Below are 15514 nucleotides of genomic sequence, written 5' to 3' on the forward strand. Positions count from 1 at the left end.
GATGTGGGAAGAGGGACTTTGGGCTGAACCTTGAAGGATCAGTATTCCTGGAATTCCTGGACGCAAGAAAAGTTGGGAGCATACACCGGCATGAGTCCTTCAGTTTCACTGGTGGCTGGGTGCATCCAGAGGTCCAGTGCTAAGGCTGGACATTGGTGGAGGGCCTGGATGGACAGCCTTGGGAGCCCTCACCTTGCTCCTGGGAGACTTACCCAGCCATGGCACGCAAGATGGATTGATGGGCGGAAGGTAGTTAGAACAGAGAGTCCGTGGCTCAACCAGGGATGTGGCACTAGGAAAAGAAGAAAAGGGACTAGGGATGTGATATATCCTGAGGTCGTGAGGAGGGGAAGGGTGACGACAGGGTTTGAGACATGCACATAGAAAAACAGATGAAAGGAGAGAAGATGATTCACTGACTTAGACATAGAGCTGTCTCCAATCTGGAGTTACCTGAAGCGACATTTCAAGCATTTGCCAACTTACTTCTGAGACTCTTCTGGGCAGCAGTAAGAACTTCAGCAGTTGTAATTGAGAGAAGTTTTGAGTCACTCTGTTGTGAATCATTAGAGAGGATGGGACTGAGTGCTGGAAACTTTAAAGGGCATGGAGATTTTGCCTTAGGAAGGAAAGAGGAAGGAAATAGAAACAGGGTTTTAGAAATGTCTCAAAGGGAGCTGGGACACATGTAAAGAGGCTAAGAGTGGGAGGTCAAGAGGTACGGTTTACAAACTTCAGAATCAAAAATTCAAAATGGCACTGGCTATTTGTGTAGAGAGAGGAAAGAAAAAACCTTACAGTGGTGGCAAATGGATACTGCAATATTTCTGTAAATCAAGAGTGGCAATTACTAGTAGCAGAGCCTAGCAGTTACTTACAGCATAGGAAACATCATTTTCTTAGTTTATTGTGCAGTTTTGCGAATGTGAAAATAATTCAAGGGGATTACATTGGCTCGCACCAGCCTTGGTGGGCCTGTGTATTTTTCCCATGAGACCTTGTTTTTCCCAAGCTCCTCAGCAACGCCCATTCTTTCATGTTAGTGCAGGAAGCTAGTATGTGAGGTCAGGCAGCGTCTTCTCTCCTTGGGCTGAGATGTAAGTAAGGCTGAGGATGGACATGACAGTAATTAGAGTTAACACTCTTGTGCAGGTACTGTGTGCTGGGCACCATTCTAGAAACTTGTGTTACCTCAATCTCACATCTTACAAAGTGTCTTACAAAGTAAATATTGTTGCTATTCCCATTATACAGGTGAGGAAACTGAGGCATGGATTGGTTCAAAATAACTTGCCCAGACATGACATTTGCTGTATTGAGATTACCACGGGAGGGTATACTAAGAGTATAGTATAGTACAGTACTGAGCATACCAAGGAGAGAATGTTGGAAACCAAAGACAGTGCTTATGTGTGTGCATGTGTGGCAGAGGGGAGTCCTTAGATTCTGGGGATAAGATGAAGATGATAAGATGATGAGCCAAATTTTAGAATTTAATGAGGCAGAAATTGTTCTAATTCAAGGCTTCTGCAGGTCAAAATCTCTTCCCCCAGAGAAGTCCCTGGTGGCCCAGTGGTTAAGAATCCATACGTCCACTGCAGGGGGCGCGGGTTCTATCCCTGGTTGGGGAATTAAGATACCGCGTGCCTCGTGGCATGGCCAAAAAAAAAAAAAACAACTCCTCCCCCCATTGAAATTCTGTGAACTCGTTTCTTCTGTATTTACCTTCTCTCTACAGGTGTATTGAAGCAAAGCTGGATTCAACGGGGAAATTAAACAAAGTGACCAACATACCAGTTTCTAACTGCATTCGACTTGTAACTACAAGTTGCCAATTGACCCTCCTGGTCCCTGACTTGTCCCAGGGCCCTTGAACTTTGTGGCTAATTAGCTCTTCACAGTTGTGTTCACACGTCTTTAGCACAGCAAACCTGTCCCTCAGAGTCTTTCTGAATTCCCCGGTGGAAACAACTTGAGCCTTTGCCACAATGTGTCTTTAGCCTATGTTCATGCTGGGTGACCCTCCTCCAGTTTTCAAGGCAGTGAAAACAGGCTTTGGATTTACCTCTTGCTGCCTCCACTTTAGCACCAGAGCTCATTTAAGCATTTGCTGCCTGGCTAAAATGACAGAGAAAACTCTTGCCTGGCAGCTGTCGAATGTTTGGGGCAACAGCTGGCCACTTGTGCATCCAATGGGAAAGTGCATGCATTCATGCTGGGAGACTGCCAGTGGAATAGAAATCGGTGAGTGCTCGAAGAATCTGGCTTGGGAGGACTTGTCCAGGAAGAGCAGGATTTAAGAGCCTCTGTATTCCATGAATGTTGTTTATAATTGGAAGCCTCTTCTGTGGAGTGGTTCTAATATGGGGAGTTTATTTTGAGCTATTTTTAGGAAATCTTTGGCTGGATCATGCACCATGTTGGGAGTTATTTCTCTGTCTAGCTAGGGTCTTACCGTTTCCCTTGATCTCCTCTGACTTTTGCTTTAAATTTCGGTGTTTGGTTAAATACTCTAGGACTGATAGTATACTAAGACATCTAACTAGAGAAGAAAGAACGTGCCTTGCATTTACAATAACGACTGCTGGGCTTCCATGGGAATTTTCCCTAGGGTTGATCATCTGGATTTCTTGCCGTTGGAGGAGTGGGGTGGTTGACAGGGGCTTTTTTTCGCGGTGCGCGGGCCTCTCACTGCTGCGGCCTCTCCCGTTGCGCAGCACAGGCTCTGGACGCGCAGGCTCAGCGGCCACGGCTCACGGGCCCAGCCGCTCCGCGGCATGTGGGATCCTCCCACACCGGGGCACGAACCCGTGTCCCCTGCGTCGGCAGGCGGACTCTCAACCACTGCGCCACCAGGGAAGCCCGACAGGGGCTTTTAAGTGTGGGGAGAGTCAGGTTTCTCAGGTGTGAAGTGTCCTTGAGATGGAGGTCGGGAGGAGCAGGAACCCTTCGGAAAGATGCACCAGGAATGTTTGCATCACAGTGATGCTGTCTTTCTTCTGAGCTATTGGAAGCTGTATCACAGTGGTATGCATCCTGCCATTTGAGAAGGATGGGCATTTAGGATGCAGCCTTGGAGCGCTCTTTCAGTGTGTGAACCTAGTGCCTCTACATCAGTGTATCTGTCTTTGGTTTGTTCTGGAGATTCTGAGACCTGTAAACTTGTAATTCTCGTGTGGCACTTAGGCATCTGGAGCCCTGCTGTAGATGACTGTCTCCCACACTCAAGGTGTAGGGGGATGTGGAGTCCCGTTGACCATTCAGGTGTTGAGCAATGCCTCTGGCTGGGTGGACATCATTTCCCACGGTGCTGGAGCAAGGGTTTCTGGGTATTTGGCACATCCCAAGCTTCATGACCAAATAGAGGCCGGAGCTGGGCAGCCACCGTCTGTTTCTGGACAGGCTGGGTCACATATCAGTGGGAGGATGTGTACCACTTAGCCTACTTAACCACTGTGGAAACAAGGTGGAGCTGCCTTGGATCACAGATCGGGAGCATTCTCCAGTGGCTACGCTCCCAAAGTGTCCCAGCTCCGCTGGGGCCAGCAGGCCTCTTACCTGGAGTAATCACTTCTATGCTCGGTTTAATGGTCGTCCCAGAGTTGAATACACGCAGCCTGGGCCATTGCAGGGTTGCAGTGTCAGTTGGCATGAGCACGTGTTCAAGTCTGACAAAGAGGTGAGTGTCTATTGAGGCCTCAACCCTTAGTTGCAGTAGAGACGTCAAGGCATTCTGTAGGAGTTCATGGTTTGTGGGCGTGTAGTAGACTGTTAAGAGACATGTCTGTCCAGTGTCTGCCTCTGTTTCCCTCATCTTCTTTTTCATCTTCCCCTTCCGTCCACTTTTGAGTCTGAGCTCTTTGCCTGGAAAGTCAAGGCATATAGATGCACAGTCACTCAGTTGTGCTGGGAAAACCTAGAAGGGGCACTGTTGAAAAACAGAGGGGAAGGCATGGAGTTGACTATTGAGACAGGATCCAGTCAGGTGCTCCCTGCGGCTGAGCCATGGGGCCATCTTGTCAGAGTGGAAAAGGTCGTTGGAGGCATGGGCTACAACCTCCAGTCTACCACCTGCCAGACTTGTGACTTTCTGAGCCTCAGCATCTCCATGCATTCACCAAGGGGATGATTTGGCAAGGTTCCTTCCTGTTCCAGAGCTCTGGGAATTACAAGATGCCTGAAATTAATTTCTCCTTTTTGTTCTGAAGTCTTTCTCTTATGACCTAGAGAGGATACCTGTGTAGCTGATCTTTACCTGTCTTACAGAGGAGCAGCTCATCTCTTTTCATTTTTGAGGCGAGTTTATAGCTGATTTTGTCACTTCCTCCAGAGAAGGACTGAGGCATGTGAAAATGAATCCAGATGTTGGTGAGAATCACATAAACTCCACATCTCCCACCACCCATGGTTATCTTGAATAATCAGTGATGGCCAAATTTACTTATTAGATCAAAAGGGATATGTATGGTAAATGTCCTTGCCAGAGAGAAATGTGTGTTGGTAACAGCACTCTCCTGTTTGTATAGAGGACTTTGACCTACTAGATCTGGGTCCTTGATGACCATTGGTGGAGGGTAACAGGCAGGACGGCAGATGGCCAAGTGACAGAACCAATAGTCATAGGGTCTGCGTCTGAGCCGCATCCATGGTTTCTTTGACACTCTTGAGTCCCTCTACATCCCAGGGACCTAAACTCCATTGCAAATGTCGTTGGTCCTTAGAAACTCTCTTAACCACTTCCTGCTACTATGTCCCTTCTTACCGCCTCCTTGATTTTTCTTTTCTTTTTTCAATTTTTAAAAAAATTAATTAATTAATTAATTAATTAATTTTTGGCTGTGTTGGGTCTTCGTTTCTGCACGAGGGCTTTCTCTAGCTGCGGCAAACGGGGGCCACTCTTCATCGCGGTGCACGGGCCTCTCTTGTTGCGGAGCACAGGCTCCAGACGCGCAGGCTCAGTAGTTGTGGCTCACGGGCCCAGTTGCTCCGCGGCATGTGGGATCTTCCCAGACCAGGGTTCGGACCCGTGTCCCCTGCATTGGCAGGCAGATTCTCAACCACTGCGCCACCAGGGAAGCCCCTCTTTTCTTTTTTTAAAATAAACTTTTTATTTTAGAACAGCTTTAGAATTACATAAACATTGCAAAGATAGTAGAAAGGGTTCCCACACACCCAGTTAGCCTTAAGCTCTTGGCCGAGGTGGTATTTGCCTGGTTTTTCCACTGTCAAATTTCTACTCTTCGCACACTGTACTCCTTGTTGTGTGTTTTTTTGTTTTTTGAAGGTGTACAATGTGAGATTTAATATGTGTATATAGTGTGAAATGATTACCAAAATCAAGTTAATTAACATATCCATTACTCACATAATTACCCCTTCCTCCCTCCCTTCCTTCCTTCCTTTCTCTCTCTCTCTTTCTTTCTTTTGTGGTGAGAACACTTACGATCTACTTTCCTAGCAAATTTCAAGGATACAACATGGTATCATTAACTAGAGTCATCAGGCTGTATATCAGATCCCCAGAACTTGTTATAATAACTAAAAGTTTGTACCCTTAACCAATGTCTCCCCATTTCTCCGGGCCCTCAGCCTCTGGCAACCACCATTCTACCCTCTGGTTCTGTGAGTTTTACATTTTTACGTTCCACATAGAAGTCAATCATACAGTATTTGTCTTTCTGTGTCTCCTTTGCTTGTTTTCATGTCTGGCTATGCCCATTTTACGTTGCTCACTTAGGACCTATTCGTGACGCACGTGAACTCTGAGGGCCCTAACTTAGAATTGACCAGGTGAGATGTGCGGAGACATGGGCACAACACCTGTTTGGGCCTCGTGCAGGATGATATCAGTATGTGGCTTGTCTCATTCTGCCTACCCCACCATTGCCTCTCATCAAAGATTTGAACGCAAAGCACTGATTTATATGGCAATCGGAATAGCCCGTTAGTTTTTATATTTTCAAACCATAATTAACTATTTATGAGACTAAAGGCTTAACAAGTGTTAAGCCCCCAAACCACATATTACTTTGCTATCTCTTCCTACGTCAGACTCACATTCCGATTCTCTCCCTTTGAGAAAAACCAGTCTCATTTCTTATCCAGGAGACTGTCGAGCTGTGCTGTCCAGTACTGCTGTCATTATCCTCCCTTGATGACTACCATTATTTAATCATTGTTTATGGAAATGCCTTTAGCACTTCAGAGCAATTAAGATTCTGATTTAAGAACAGATCTGCCTGTCCCGGAAATGTTCAACACGTGAGCAGGCGCAGTGCTTTGGAAGTTCCAAATGTTTTTAAACTGGGAATTGATACCCGCCACATCCTGGCAGTGCCCCAAGCTGTCACTTGGCCCAGGGGCGGTGAGTAGCTTGCTTCGGACTCCTAGCATCCCAGCTTTGAGAGGGCAAGGTAATTGGAGAGCTTGCATTGGAACTGTGAGCCCCACAGACTTTTTTAGCTCAATGTGGAGTGAGAAGCTGCTTGTTTTCAAGAAGCGAAGCTGATTGGAGCCTGAGGACTCTTGCCTGCTCCTGGGCTTTGGGTCCTTGCTGGGTGAGTGGGTAAGGTAGCACACTAGTTTTCTTTTTAGTCACCAGATTATAGAATAGACCCCTAACTAGGCTCTTCGTTAAAAAAAAAAAAGTTATCAGTAAAGACTTCATTATCCCTTGGAACCCCCTACCTCTGGAATAACTCATCAGCCGGCAGAATTTCCTGGAGCTCCAGGCAGGCTGATGAGGGTGAGGGTGCAGAGCTCACTCAGCAGGGCAGTGGGAGCATCTCGATAGCTGATTTGCCAATTACCTAATTACCTAAGTCAGATAATTGATAAGTTTTCTGAAATCTTGCTTGCTATTTAAAAAATGTTTCTTGAACATTCCAAATTGTTGGCATTCATACCGGGGCAGCTTCATGGTTTTCCTGAGCTGCTCTGCGGGCAAGTTGGGTTTGTGTGGGTCAGTGGGGTGAGTTATAATTGGTCCAGGAGAGGCTGGGAGCAGCGATGCCCTGTGGGTTGCCTGCAGCTACACAGCCCCTGGCTGGACCGACAGGAGCCCCTGGGTTACTTCTCTGCATGATACGTGTCTTCTTTTTTCTCCCTTTCGGCTCCCAAGGATGTTAACGCGGGCGAAGGTAGCGAGTTTGCCGACAGTGGGATCGAAGGGGCCACCACCGAAACGGACCTCCTGTCCAGGCGATCCAATGCCACCAACTCCAGCTACTCACCCCCCACCGGCCGCGCCTTTGTGGGCAGCGACAGCGGCAGCAGCTCCACTGGGGACGCAGCCCGCCAGGGGGTGTACGAGAATTTCCGACGGGAGCTGGAGATGAGCACCACCAACAGTGAGAGCCTGGAGGAGGCTGGCTCGGCGCACAGCGACGAGCAGAGCAGCGGTACCCTGAGCTCCCCGGGCCAGTCCGATATCCTGCTCACGGCCACGCAGGGCACGGTGCGTAAGGCCGGAGCCCTGGCAGTCAAGAACTTCCTGGTGCACAAGAAGAACAAGAAGGTGGAGTCGGCCACCCGGAGGAAGTGGAAGCACTACTGGGTGTCCTTGAAAGGTGAGAGAGGGAGCATCCTTCCTGCAGTGCTGGGTACATCCTGTGCTCCGTGTGCAAATGATGTTTTTCAGTTACATGGAACTTCGACTTCATGCTAATTTCAAAACTTATTTTGTGGTGGTAAGAATACTTAACGTGAGATCTACCTTCTTAGCATATTTTTGGGTGTACGTTACGGTATTGTTGACTAAGGCACGCCGTTGTACAGCACACCTAGAACGTAATCATCTTATCTAGCTGAAACTTTATGTCCCTTGATTAGTCACTCCCCATTTTCCTTCTCCACCAATGTTTTATTTTCTTTACTGTTTCACAGTTAAGCTATTGGAGCCTCTCGTCTAGTTTTCCCATATACACAGCTGGTTGTCCTGACAGTTTGAAAGGCTTGAGTTCCAAAAGAATATTTTTTTGGAATCGTTCCAAAACATGTGCCTCCCGAAGTGACTGTTTTGGAGGGAAAAAATCGCTGGTTTGAATCTTATGAAATTGTCATTTGGGGGGTAAAAAATGATGGAATATTGCTAATTTCATAGGGTTCAACCCAGTGCTTAATGGAATGTCTGAGCCATCTGTGTTTGTGAAAAAGTCACTGTTTTATGGTCAGACTTTGAATATTTGAGTGTGTGTGTATATATATATCGATATATATCTATATACATGTATATTTATCTATATACAATGGCATATCTATATACCATGGTCTTTCTTTTCATTTGTAAGCATAATACATTTATGTCTTGCTATTCATTATCGCTTTACACACACTTTAGAAGTATGTATATGTATTTTTGCATATCTTGGTAGTGTAGAAATTGTAACACATTTGTGAGCTCTGTGTCTTAAAAAGAAAAACACTTCTCAAGACCGCTTAGAATCTTTGACACAAGCTGGATTTGAAGCAGGGTTAGTACATGGCAGGATAGGTTAGACAGGTTAATAAGCATGAAGGATGGGTCCAGGAGGAAGAAGCCTGGGCTCAGCTGGTGTGGTGCACCCACGACTCCATCCGATACTGGATTTCACCAACTGTGGCTGGTGTAGAACAACCAATCCTAGAGGCGTGGAACAGCCTAGAGCTCTGTGCAGTGGTGTAAACCCGCCAGGGACAAGCAGGGTTTGGGTGGGCCCCATTACTAATGCTGCCAGCTGTTGCTTCAGTACCTGGTGAAACAGAAAGGGAGCATGTTAATTAGACTGTAGGTCTTGCTGCATGTCACTGAGACCCACAATGACAGTGCCTCAAGCAAGATAGAACTTTATTTCCCTTCCACCTAGCAGAGGTGGAGAGTCCAAGAGTGATGGGCTGACTCTTTGCTGTTAGGTCATCCAGAAGCCAGAATTCCTTTTGTCGTTGCTTAACTGTCCCTAGAGCATTGTGTTAGTCTGAATGATTAGGATAGCTCACCAGCGGGTCCAGGTTCCAGCGGAAAAATGGGGGAAGTGGAGGGTGTATCCCTCTGCACTGAGGGTACAACCTGGAAGTTGCCTGCATCTCTTCTTCCATCGCATTGGCCAGAAATGAGTCCAGCCTAGCTGCAAGGGAGGCAGGGATGGGCCCAGCTGAGCACTGGGGTCTCTATTACTGCAGAAGAAAGGGGGTTGTGTGTTTTAGGGAACAACCAACTGTCCCATAGAAGAGTCTTTCCTCTTGACAGTCAGTGCAGGGTAGCTTCCCCTACTGCCAAGGGCCTGTGTGTCTGATGTTGCTGCATGTTTAGGGTGGGATGCTGTCTTTCTCTTCATGTCTAGCTTTTAAGACTTGCTGGGTTATTTCATCTTGTTGCTCCACTTCCAAGGATGTCTTATGAAGAGTCAGGTTCTTTCTCATGTCCTTTTCTCATTTGGAAAGTCTACCTTAGTGGTTTCAAAGTTTGAATAGATGTGGGATTCTGGCAGCCATAGTATCTTCTGTGGAAAATCACAGGAATTACTGACATTAAACTTTAAATTTTATTTTCTATGCTAAATCAAATACCATAATATAGTCTATATAAAGTGTATATGAAATTTTGAACACACATGTGAAATAAGAATATTGAGTTTGAGCAAATTCTATCAGTTTACACATACGCACAGCACACTCTGCTTTTAGTTTTCCATCGTGAATTGGGAAAAGTGTATCTGATGTCATGGTTCTGCTTGTGAAACACAGATGTTCGTTCTGTGGGAGCATTTTGGAGAACTGCTACTGTTCTTTCTCACGCGGGACCTGCCTTGGCTTAATTTAGAGGCACTACAGGGTCATGTCTGAGGGGCCCTGCTCTCTGCTTCTCCCCTAAATGTCCACACCACTGGACGCTGCAACCTCTGTTCCCTTTAGCAGCCCATCTTATTGTTCATTTTGTTAACTAATGCTGAGTTCTTAACAACATAATTAGAAGACCACCTGCAGTCACGGTCACCTGAGATGCTTCCTGGGTTATATCCATACCTGCCGAATCTCACAGTTTGGAGGTGGTGGGGCCCTGTATTAGTCCCTGTACTAGAGCTGCTATAACAAAGTACCACAGACTGGGTGGCTTAAACAAAAGAACTTTATTTTCTCACAGTCCTGGAGCCTAGAACTCTCAGATCAAGGTGTCATCAGGTTTGGTGTTTTCTGAGGCCTCGCTCCTGGGCTTGCAAATGGCCGTCTTCTTCTAGCATCTTCACGTCCTCCCTCTGTACCTGTCTATGTCCAAATCCCCTCTTCTTATAAGGACAGCAGTCATATTGGGTTAGGGCCCACCCTTATGACCTCGTTTAATTTTACTTACCTCTGTAAAGACCTTATCTCCAAATACAGCCATATTCGGAGGCCCTGGGTTAGGACCTCGGCATAGGAACTTGGGGGGATATAATTCAGCCTATGACAGGCCCGGAATTTGTGGTTTAAACAGGCTTCCCAGGTGATTCTTACACTAAATATGAGCATAACACTGTTAGTGGCGTAGAATAAAAATAATTAGGTGATTTTTTACTTGGGACGTGGAAGCGGGGGCTGTTTTGTTTCTGCTGTTCCTTTAGAGAATAAATGATCAAGGAAGGCAAGGTGTGTGCTCAGCCCACACACCCATTAGAGGAGGGAGGCTTCACTTTCTTGGTGACCCAGATCTGAGTGACACAATCTGTCAGGATCCAGGCCCAGAGCACAGAGCTGCCGAGTCCTTTGCTTCTTACTCCTGACAGGTCCCATTAGATATTGACAAACTTGGGGCTTGTCCTTGCCACTCAGAGGCAGGGCTTGCTGCTGACTTGGGCTTGGATATGGAGAAATAAAAAGCAGGGTACCTGGGAACCGTAGGCTAGAAAATTCTCCAAAGATTCTTTCACTTTTGACAGAATAATTAATTTTACAAAAAAAGGTTTTATTTAGAATTAATCTCTGGAGTGTCTCCATCCACAGCTGAAAAGCATACAGATTATGTTCAAGTGAAGATGAAGGTAAATGGACCTGTTACCAGGGACCACGTGGTTCCCAGATTTGCTGCTTCTCATTAGTCTTAAAACTGGAACATGTAGGGCTTCCCTGGTGGCGCAGTGGTTGGGAGTCTGCCTGCCGATGTGGGGGACGCGGGTTCGTGCCCCGGTTCGGGAAGATCCCACGTGCCGTGGAGTGGCTGGGCCCGTGAGCCATGGCCGCTGAGCCTGCGTGGCCGGAGCCTGTGCTCTGCAACGGGAGAGGCCACAACAGTGAGAGGCCCGTGTACGGCAAAAAAAAAAAAAAAAAAAAAAGGAACATGTACATAATTGAGTACAAGCTGATTTTTAACCACCCACTGTCACAGGCGATTGTAAACCAACGCTGAAAAATTATGAAAACAGCAATTTGGGAAGACATAAGATGTTCAATGTGTGGATGCCCCGTATCCATTATCTATAGGCTTCAGTCTCTGTTCTCAAACTATGGTAAAGCTGTGTTGCTCTTTTTCTGTTATGGATCTGTTCATCATTAGCGTAATATTAGTCCTAAGGATTATTTAGAGCAGGGTTTCTCAACAGAAGGCCTATTGACATTTTCTGGATAATTCTTTGTCATGAGGCCTGTCCTGGGCATTGAAGGATGTTTAGCAATATCCCTGTCCGCTACTCACCTCCTTCTGTTACCCACCCCCAAGTTGTGACAGCCAAAAATGTCTCCCGACTTCACCAGATGTCCCTCATTCAGCAAGATTGCCCCACCTCAGGAACCTCAGATTTGGAGGAAAAGGGCCTCCCCTTTCCATTTCTTTTCTTTTTGTGTCTCTGAATGTATGTTAGCTTAAGACATGGAAAGAGGAGGTATAGATGATTCCAAATGTGACCTCTATGTTCCTGTAAAAACTTGAGATCTTCAAAATAACAGGAATTATAAGAAAAATAGGGTTGGGGCAGAACATTCCGTAAGTATATAATTAAATTATATGTAAGCAACTTATTACTACAAAACTTAAAAAAAAAGAAAACAGAACCCTACTAAAATTACTCTCATAACATTCCCAATTTCCAACAAGAAATATCACAGAAAACATACAACCTTAAGAAAAAAATGTGAATGTAACTTGAATGGATTAGAGGAAGAATCGAAACTCCTGAATTATGGAGACAAGGACAGTAGTTATAAAACCATGAAATTCAGGAACACTGTGTAATAGACTTTTAGGCAGAGCTCACGGTCAGGCTGTACCAAGGCAAACACTGTGAAACGAGTGGGCCTCGCATGCCAGCGTACTGCGTGCGGCTGTGCTGGGGGACATTGCATCCAGCAGCTGTTACATGCTCCTGTGAGATATTACGGGCTAGGAAAAAATCGCCTTTGCACTCATGTGACTTTTCCATTGATCCCCATCGTTCTACGTTGTCAGTTACAAATTTGCTTTATAGAAGTTCATACTGCAGGTGAGTAGATTGTACTTGGAAGTCTTTGTGATTCACATAAATGGTGGCCCCTGCTTGTGGTAAGGAAGATGTTGAAGACGGACCAAGTGGCTTATGTTGAAGTTAAAGAGTCAGAAAGCTGGGCCCAGGTTTCCCCTGAAATGAAGACTTGAGAGCAAGTGCTCAGTGAGTAATTACTAATAAAGTGTGCCTCACGTGTAGGCCGTGATGGAGGGTATCTATTGAACCCACCTTGCCACAAATGTAGGAAAGGTTTCTATTGCTCCTGTCTCATTTAGTTTCACAGTATAATTAAGTGTGGACCAGGCCTCTGGCCGCCCCCAGGCCTTCATATGTGTGCCATGTGTTTCCTCTTCCAGGAGGGGCAAGGACACGGCTGATGTCTAGAAAAACATTTTATAGAAAAGATATGAGACTAAAAGTCTGTCATTTCTTTCCTTATCCTGAAAGCACCGAAAGCCAGTGTTATATTTTGTTTTCTCCAAGGGCATAGTCAAAAACCCCAGTAAATTGTGTTCTCTGGTTGCATATCCTGTGAGACATACTGGGAGGGTCTCCAGCGGGACAGAACTGGTGCCGGTCCTCACTCAGCGGTGCTTGCTGTTCAGACCTGAGGAGCTGTATTTACAGCCACCACTGGCCAGAGGAGCCATCAGACCCCCGTATGCCTGTGAGGATATCTGTCACATTCTAAAACAGGAAGTAAGATCTTAAAGAACTTGAGGGCATGAGTGACAAATGACAAATGACAAATGATTTAGGAGTCTTAACACAACATTGTAAATCAACTATACCTTCAATTAAAAAAAAAAAAAGTCTCTGTCCAAGCCCATCCAAGACTTAGTACAAGCGTGGCCCCATTCTCTTTACTTCCTAGGTTTCACACTCATTTCCAGCCCTTTCCTGCTAACAGGGCACAAGCAACAGTTTCCACTACAGACTTTTTGTTGCATGAGCACCAAATACTCACACGGACCCCCATTCTGTTTCCTCAGGGTGCACACTCTTTTTCTATGAGAGCGATGGTAGGTCTGGAATAGACCACAACAGCATCCCCAAGCATGCCGTCTGGGTGGAGAACAGCATCGTGCAGGCCGTGCCTGAGCACCCCAAGAAGGACTTCGTCTTCTGCCTCAGCAATTCCCTGGGTGATGCCTTCCTTTTTCAGGTTTGTTGGGCTCCTCCTTTGCAGAGCATTTCAAATCTCTTACCAGATACCTCCGTCTCCTGCCCATGTACCTCACCCTGTTTTCCTTTGAGTGGTGGGTTCTATCTTTTGCACATTATAGGAACAAAAACGATGAATGACAAGATAAATGTCTATAATGAGTTCCAGGAATGATTGAACTCACCCAGAGGCCTCCACAGTGAAGCCCGAGGAGGGGTGTGGGTTGAAGGATTTTTCACTGTAGTCTCGATATCATTTGTGTAGCACTTTAGAGAAAGGATCATGAATTCCTTAATTTAGACATGATTTGCACTGTCAAAATTTTTCATCATAATATGTTCTCTTCTAGTATTACTCATAAAGTAAAATCATGACATCCCAGAAATGACTAGCTACACCCAACCAGTTTCTCTTCCTCATCTTTTCAGAACCCCGGAATGAAAGTTCTTGAAGTTTGATGGTTAATTTTATTAAAAAATACCAACCTGCTTATCACTTCAGGGTTAACATTTGCTTCTATAGGGAATCCTTTGGGTTTGGTCAGTTGTGATACACTTTTTGTGGTGTTAGTTAGTTAGGCTTTCTTCATTTATTCCCATAATACAGGAATTCCTCAAGCCTTTATTCCGTGCTTCCTATGTGCTATGCACAGTGATATTGAGAATACCAAGAAGATATTTCGATACAGTTTCTACACTTAAAAGTGTTCACATGTAATATGGGAGACAGACATTGGAATGACCTGATCTTTATGATGTGGTGAACCTTGACAGTGGATGGTAGAGTAGGGATGAACTGAGTGAAATTGACAGTGAGGATATTCCATGCCACAGAGAGAGTTGCGATAAAGGCATGGCAGAGAGTAATAGGTTATTTCACCATGTTTCTGGGTTTGTCCCCTATAGTTTTTTCCATTTGGGCAATTAAAGTAAGAAATATAAAGTAGTAACTTTGTTTGTGAACAATCAAAAAGCATGTATTTTTTCTCTTTTAATCTATGATGTAAAACACACATAAGGAAGAGTGCACAAACATAAACTTATTGCTCAATGAAGTGTCACAAAGTAACCACCACCCAGGCCAAGAAACAGAAGGTTCTAGCACCCTACAACCTTACATGAATCCATTCAGCTTACTGGTTGAATAGAGTGAACACGTATTATATTATCTAAGCCAGAACACTTTTGTTCATCTGGGAATGTCTTCATTTCTCCTTCATTTTTGAAGATAGTTTTGCTGGATATAGAATTCTTGATTGACAGTCTTATTTCAGTGCTTTGAAAATGTCACTGTATTGCCATCTGGCCCTCATAGATTCTAATGAGAAATCACCTGTTAATCTTAAGAGGATCCCTTTTATAGATAAGTTGCTTTGTTCTTGCTACTTTGGGGATTTTATATTTGTCTTTAAACAGTTTGATTATGATATGTTTAAATATTGATTCTTTCAGCTTATTATACCTGGAATTCATTGAGTTTCTTGGATGTACTGATGTATATACGTGTTTGAATCACATTTGGAAAGTTTTCAGCTGTTATTTTTTCAAATAATCTTCCTGCTCATGTCTCTTCTCTCTTCTCCTTCTGGGACACCTGTTATGTTTAAGTTAGTATGCTTGATTGTGTCTCATAGATCTCTGAGACTTTGTTCATCTTTCTGTATTCTGTTTTGGTTTTGTTTCTTAGAGTGGATAGTCTCAGTTGACCTACTTCAAGTTCACTGATTCTTTTTTTTGCCAGTTCAAATCTGCTCTTGAGCCCCTCTGTTGAATTTTTCACTTCATTTATTCTACATTTTAACTTTAGAATTTGTATTTGGTTCTTTTTAAAAGAGAATAATTTTTATTTCACTACTGATATTCTCTAATGATTGGAGAGATTACCTTAAGTGCCCAGAAGTAATAAATCTCTTACTCTTTCC

General features: G+C 44.9%; 1 protein-coding gene across 2 annotated transcripts in view; it reads left to right on the forward strand.

Moving 5' to 3' along the window:
* The window catches only part of TIAM1 (TIAM Rac1 associated GEF 1), a 149296-nt gene that overhangs the window by 20142 nt on the left and 113640 nt on the right, over positions 1–15514 (forward strand). For both annotated transcript variants that reach the window (XM_007447422.1, XM_007447423.1), the window contains exons 3-4: positions 7121–7568; positions 13421–13593. In XM_007447422.1, coding sequence (XP_007447484.1) covers positions 7121–7568; positions 13421–13593 — 621 coding nt within the window. The remainder of the gene's footprint in view (positions 1–7120; positions 7569–13420; positions 13594–15514) is intronic.

The sequence above is a fragment of the Lipotes vexillifer genome, unplaced genomic scaffold (genome assembly GCF_000442215.2).
Source record: "Lipotes vexillifer unplaced genomic scaffold, Lipotes_vexillifer_v1.1 scaffold689, whole genome shotgun sequence".
In the NCBI taxonomy this organism is placed as follows: Eukaryota; Metazoa; Chordata; class Mammalia; order Artiodactyla; family Lipotidae; genus Lipotes; species Lipotes vexillifer.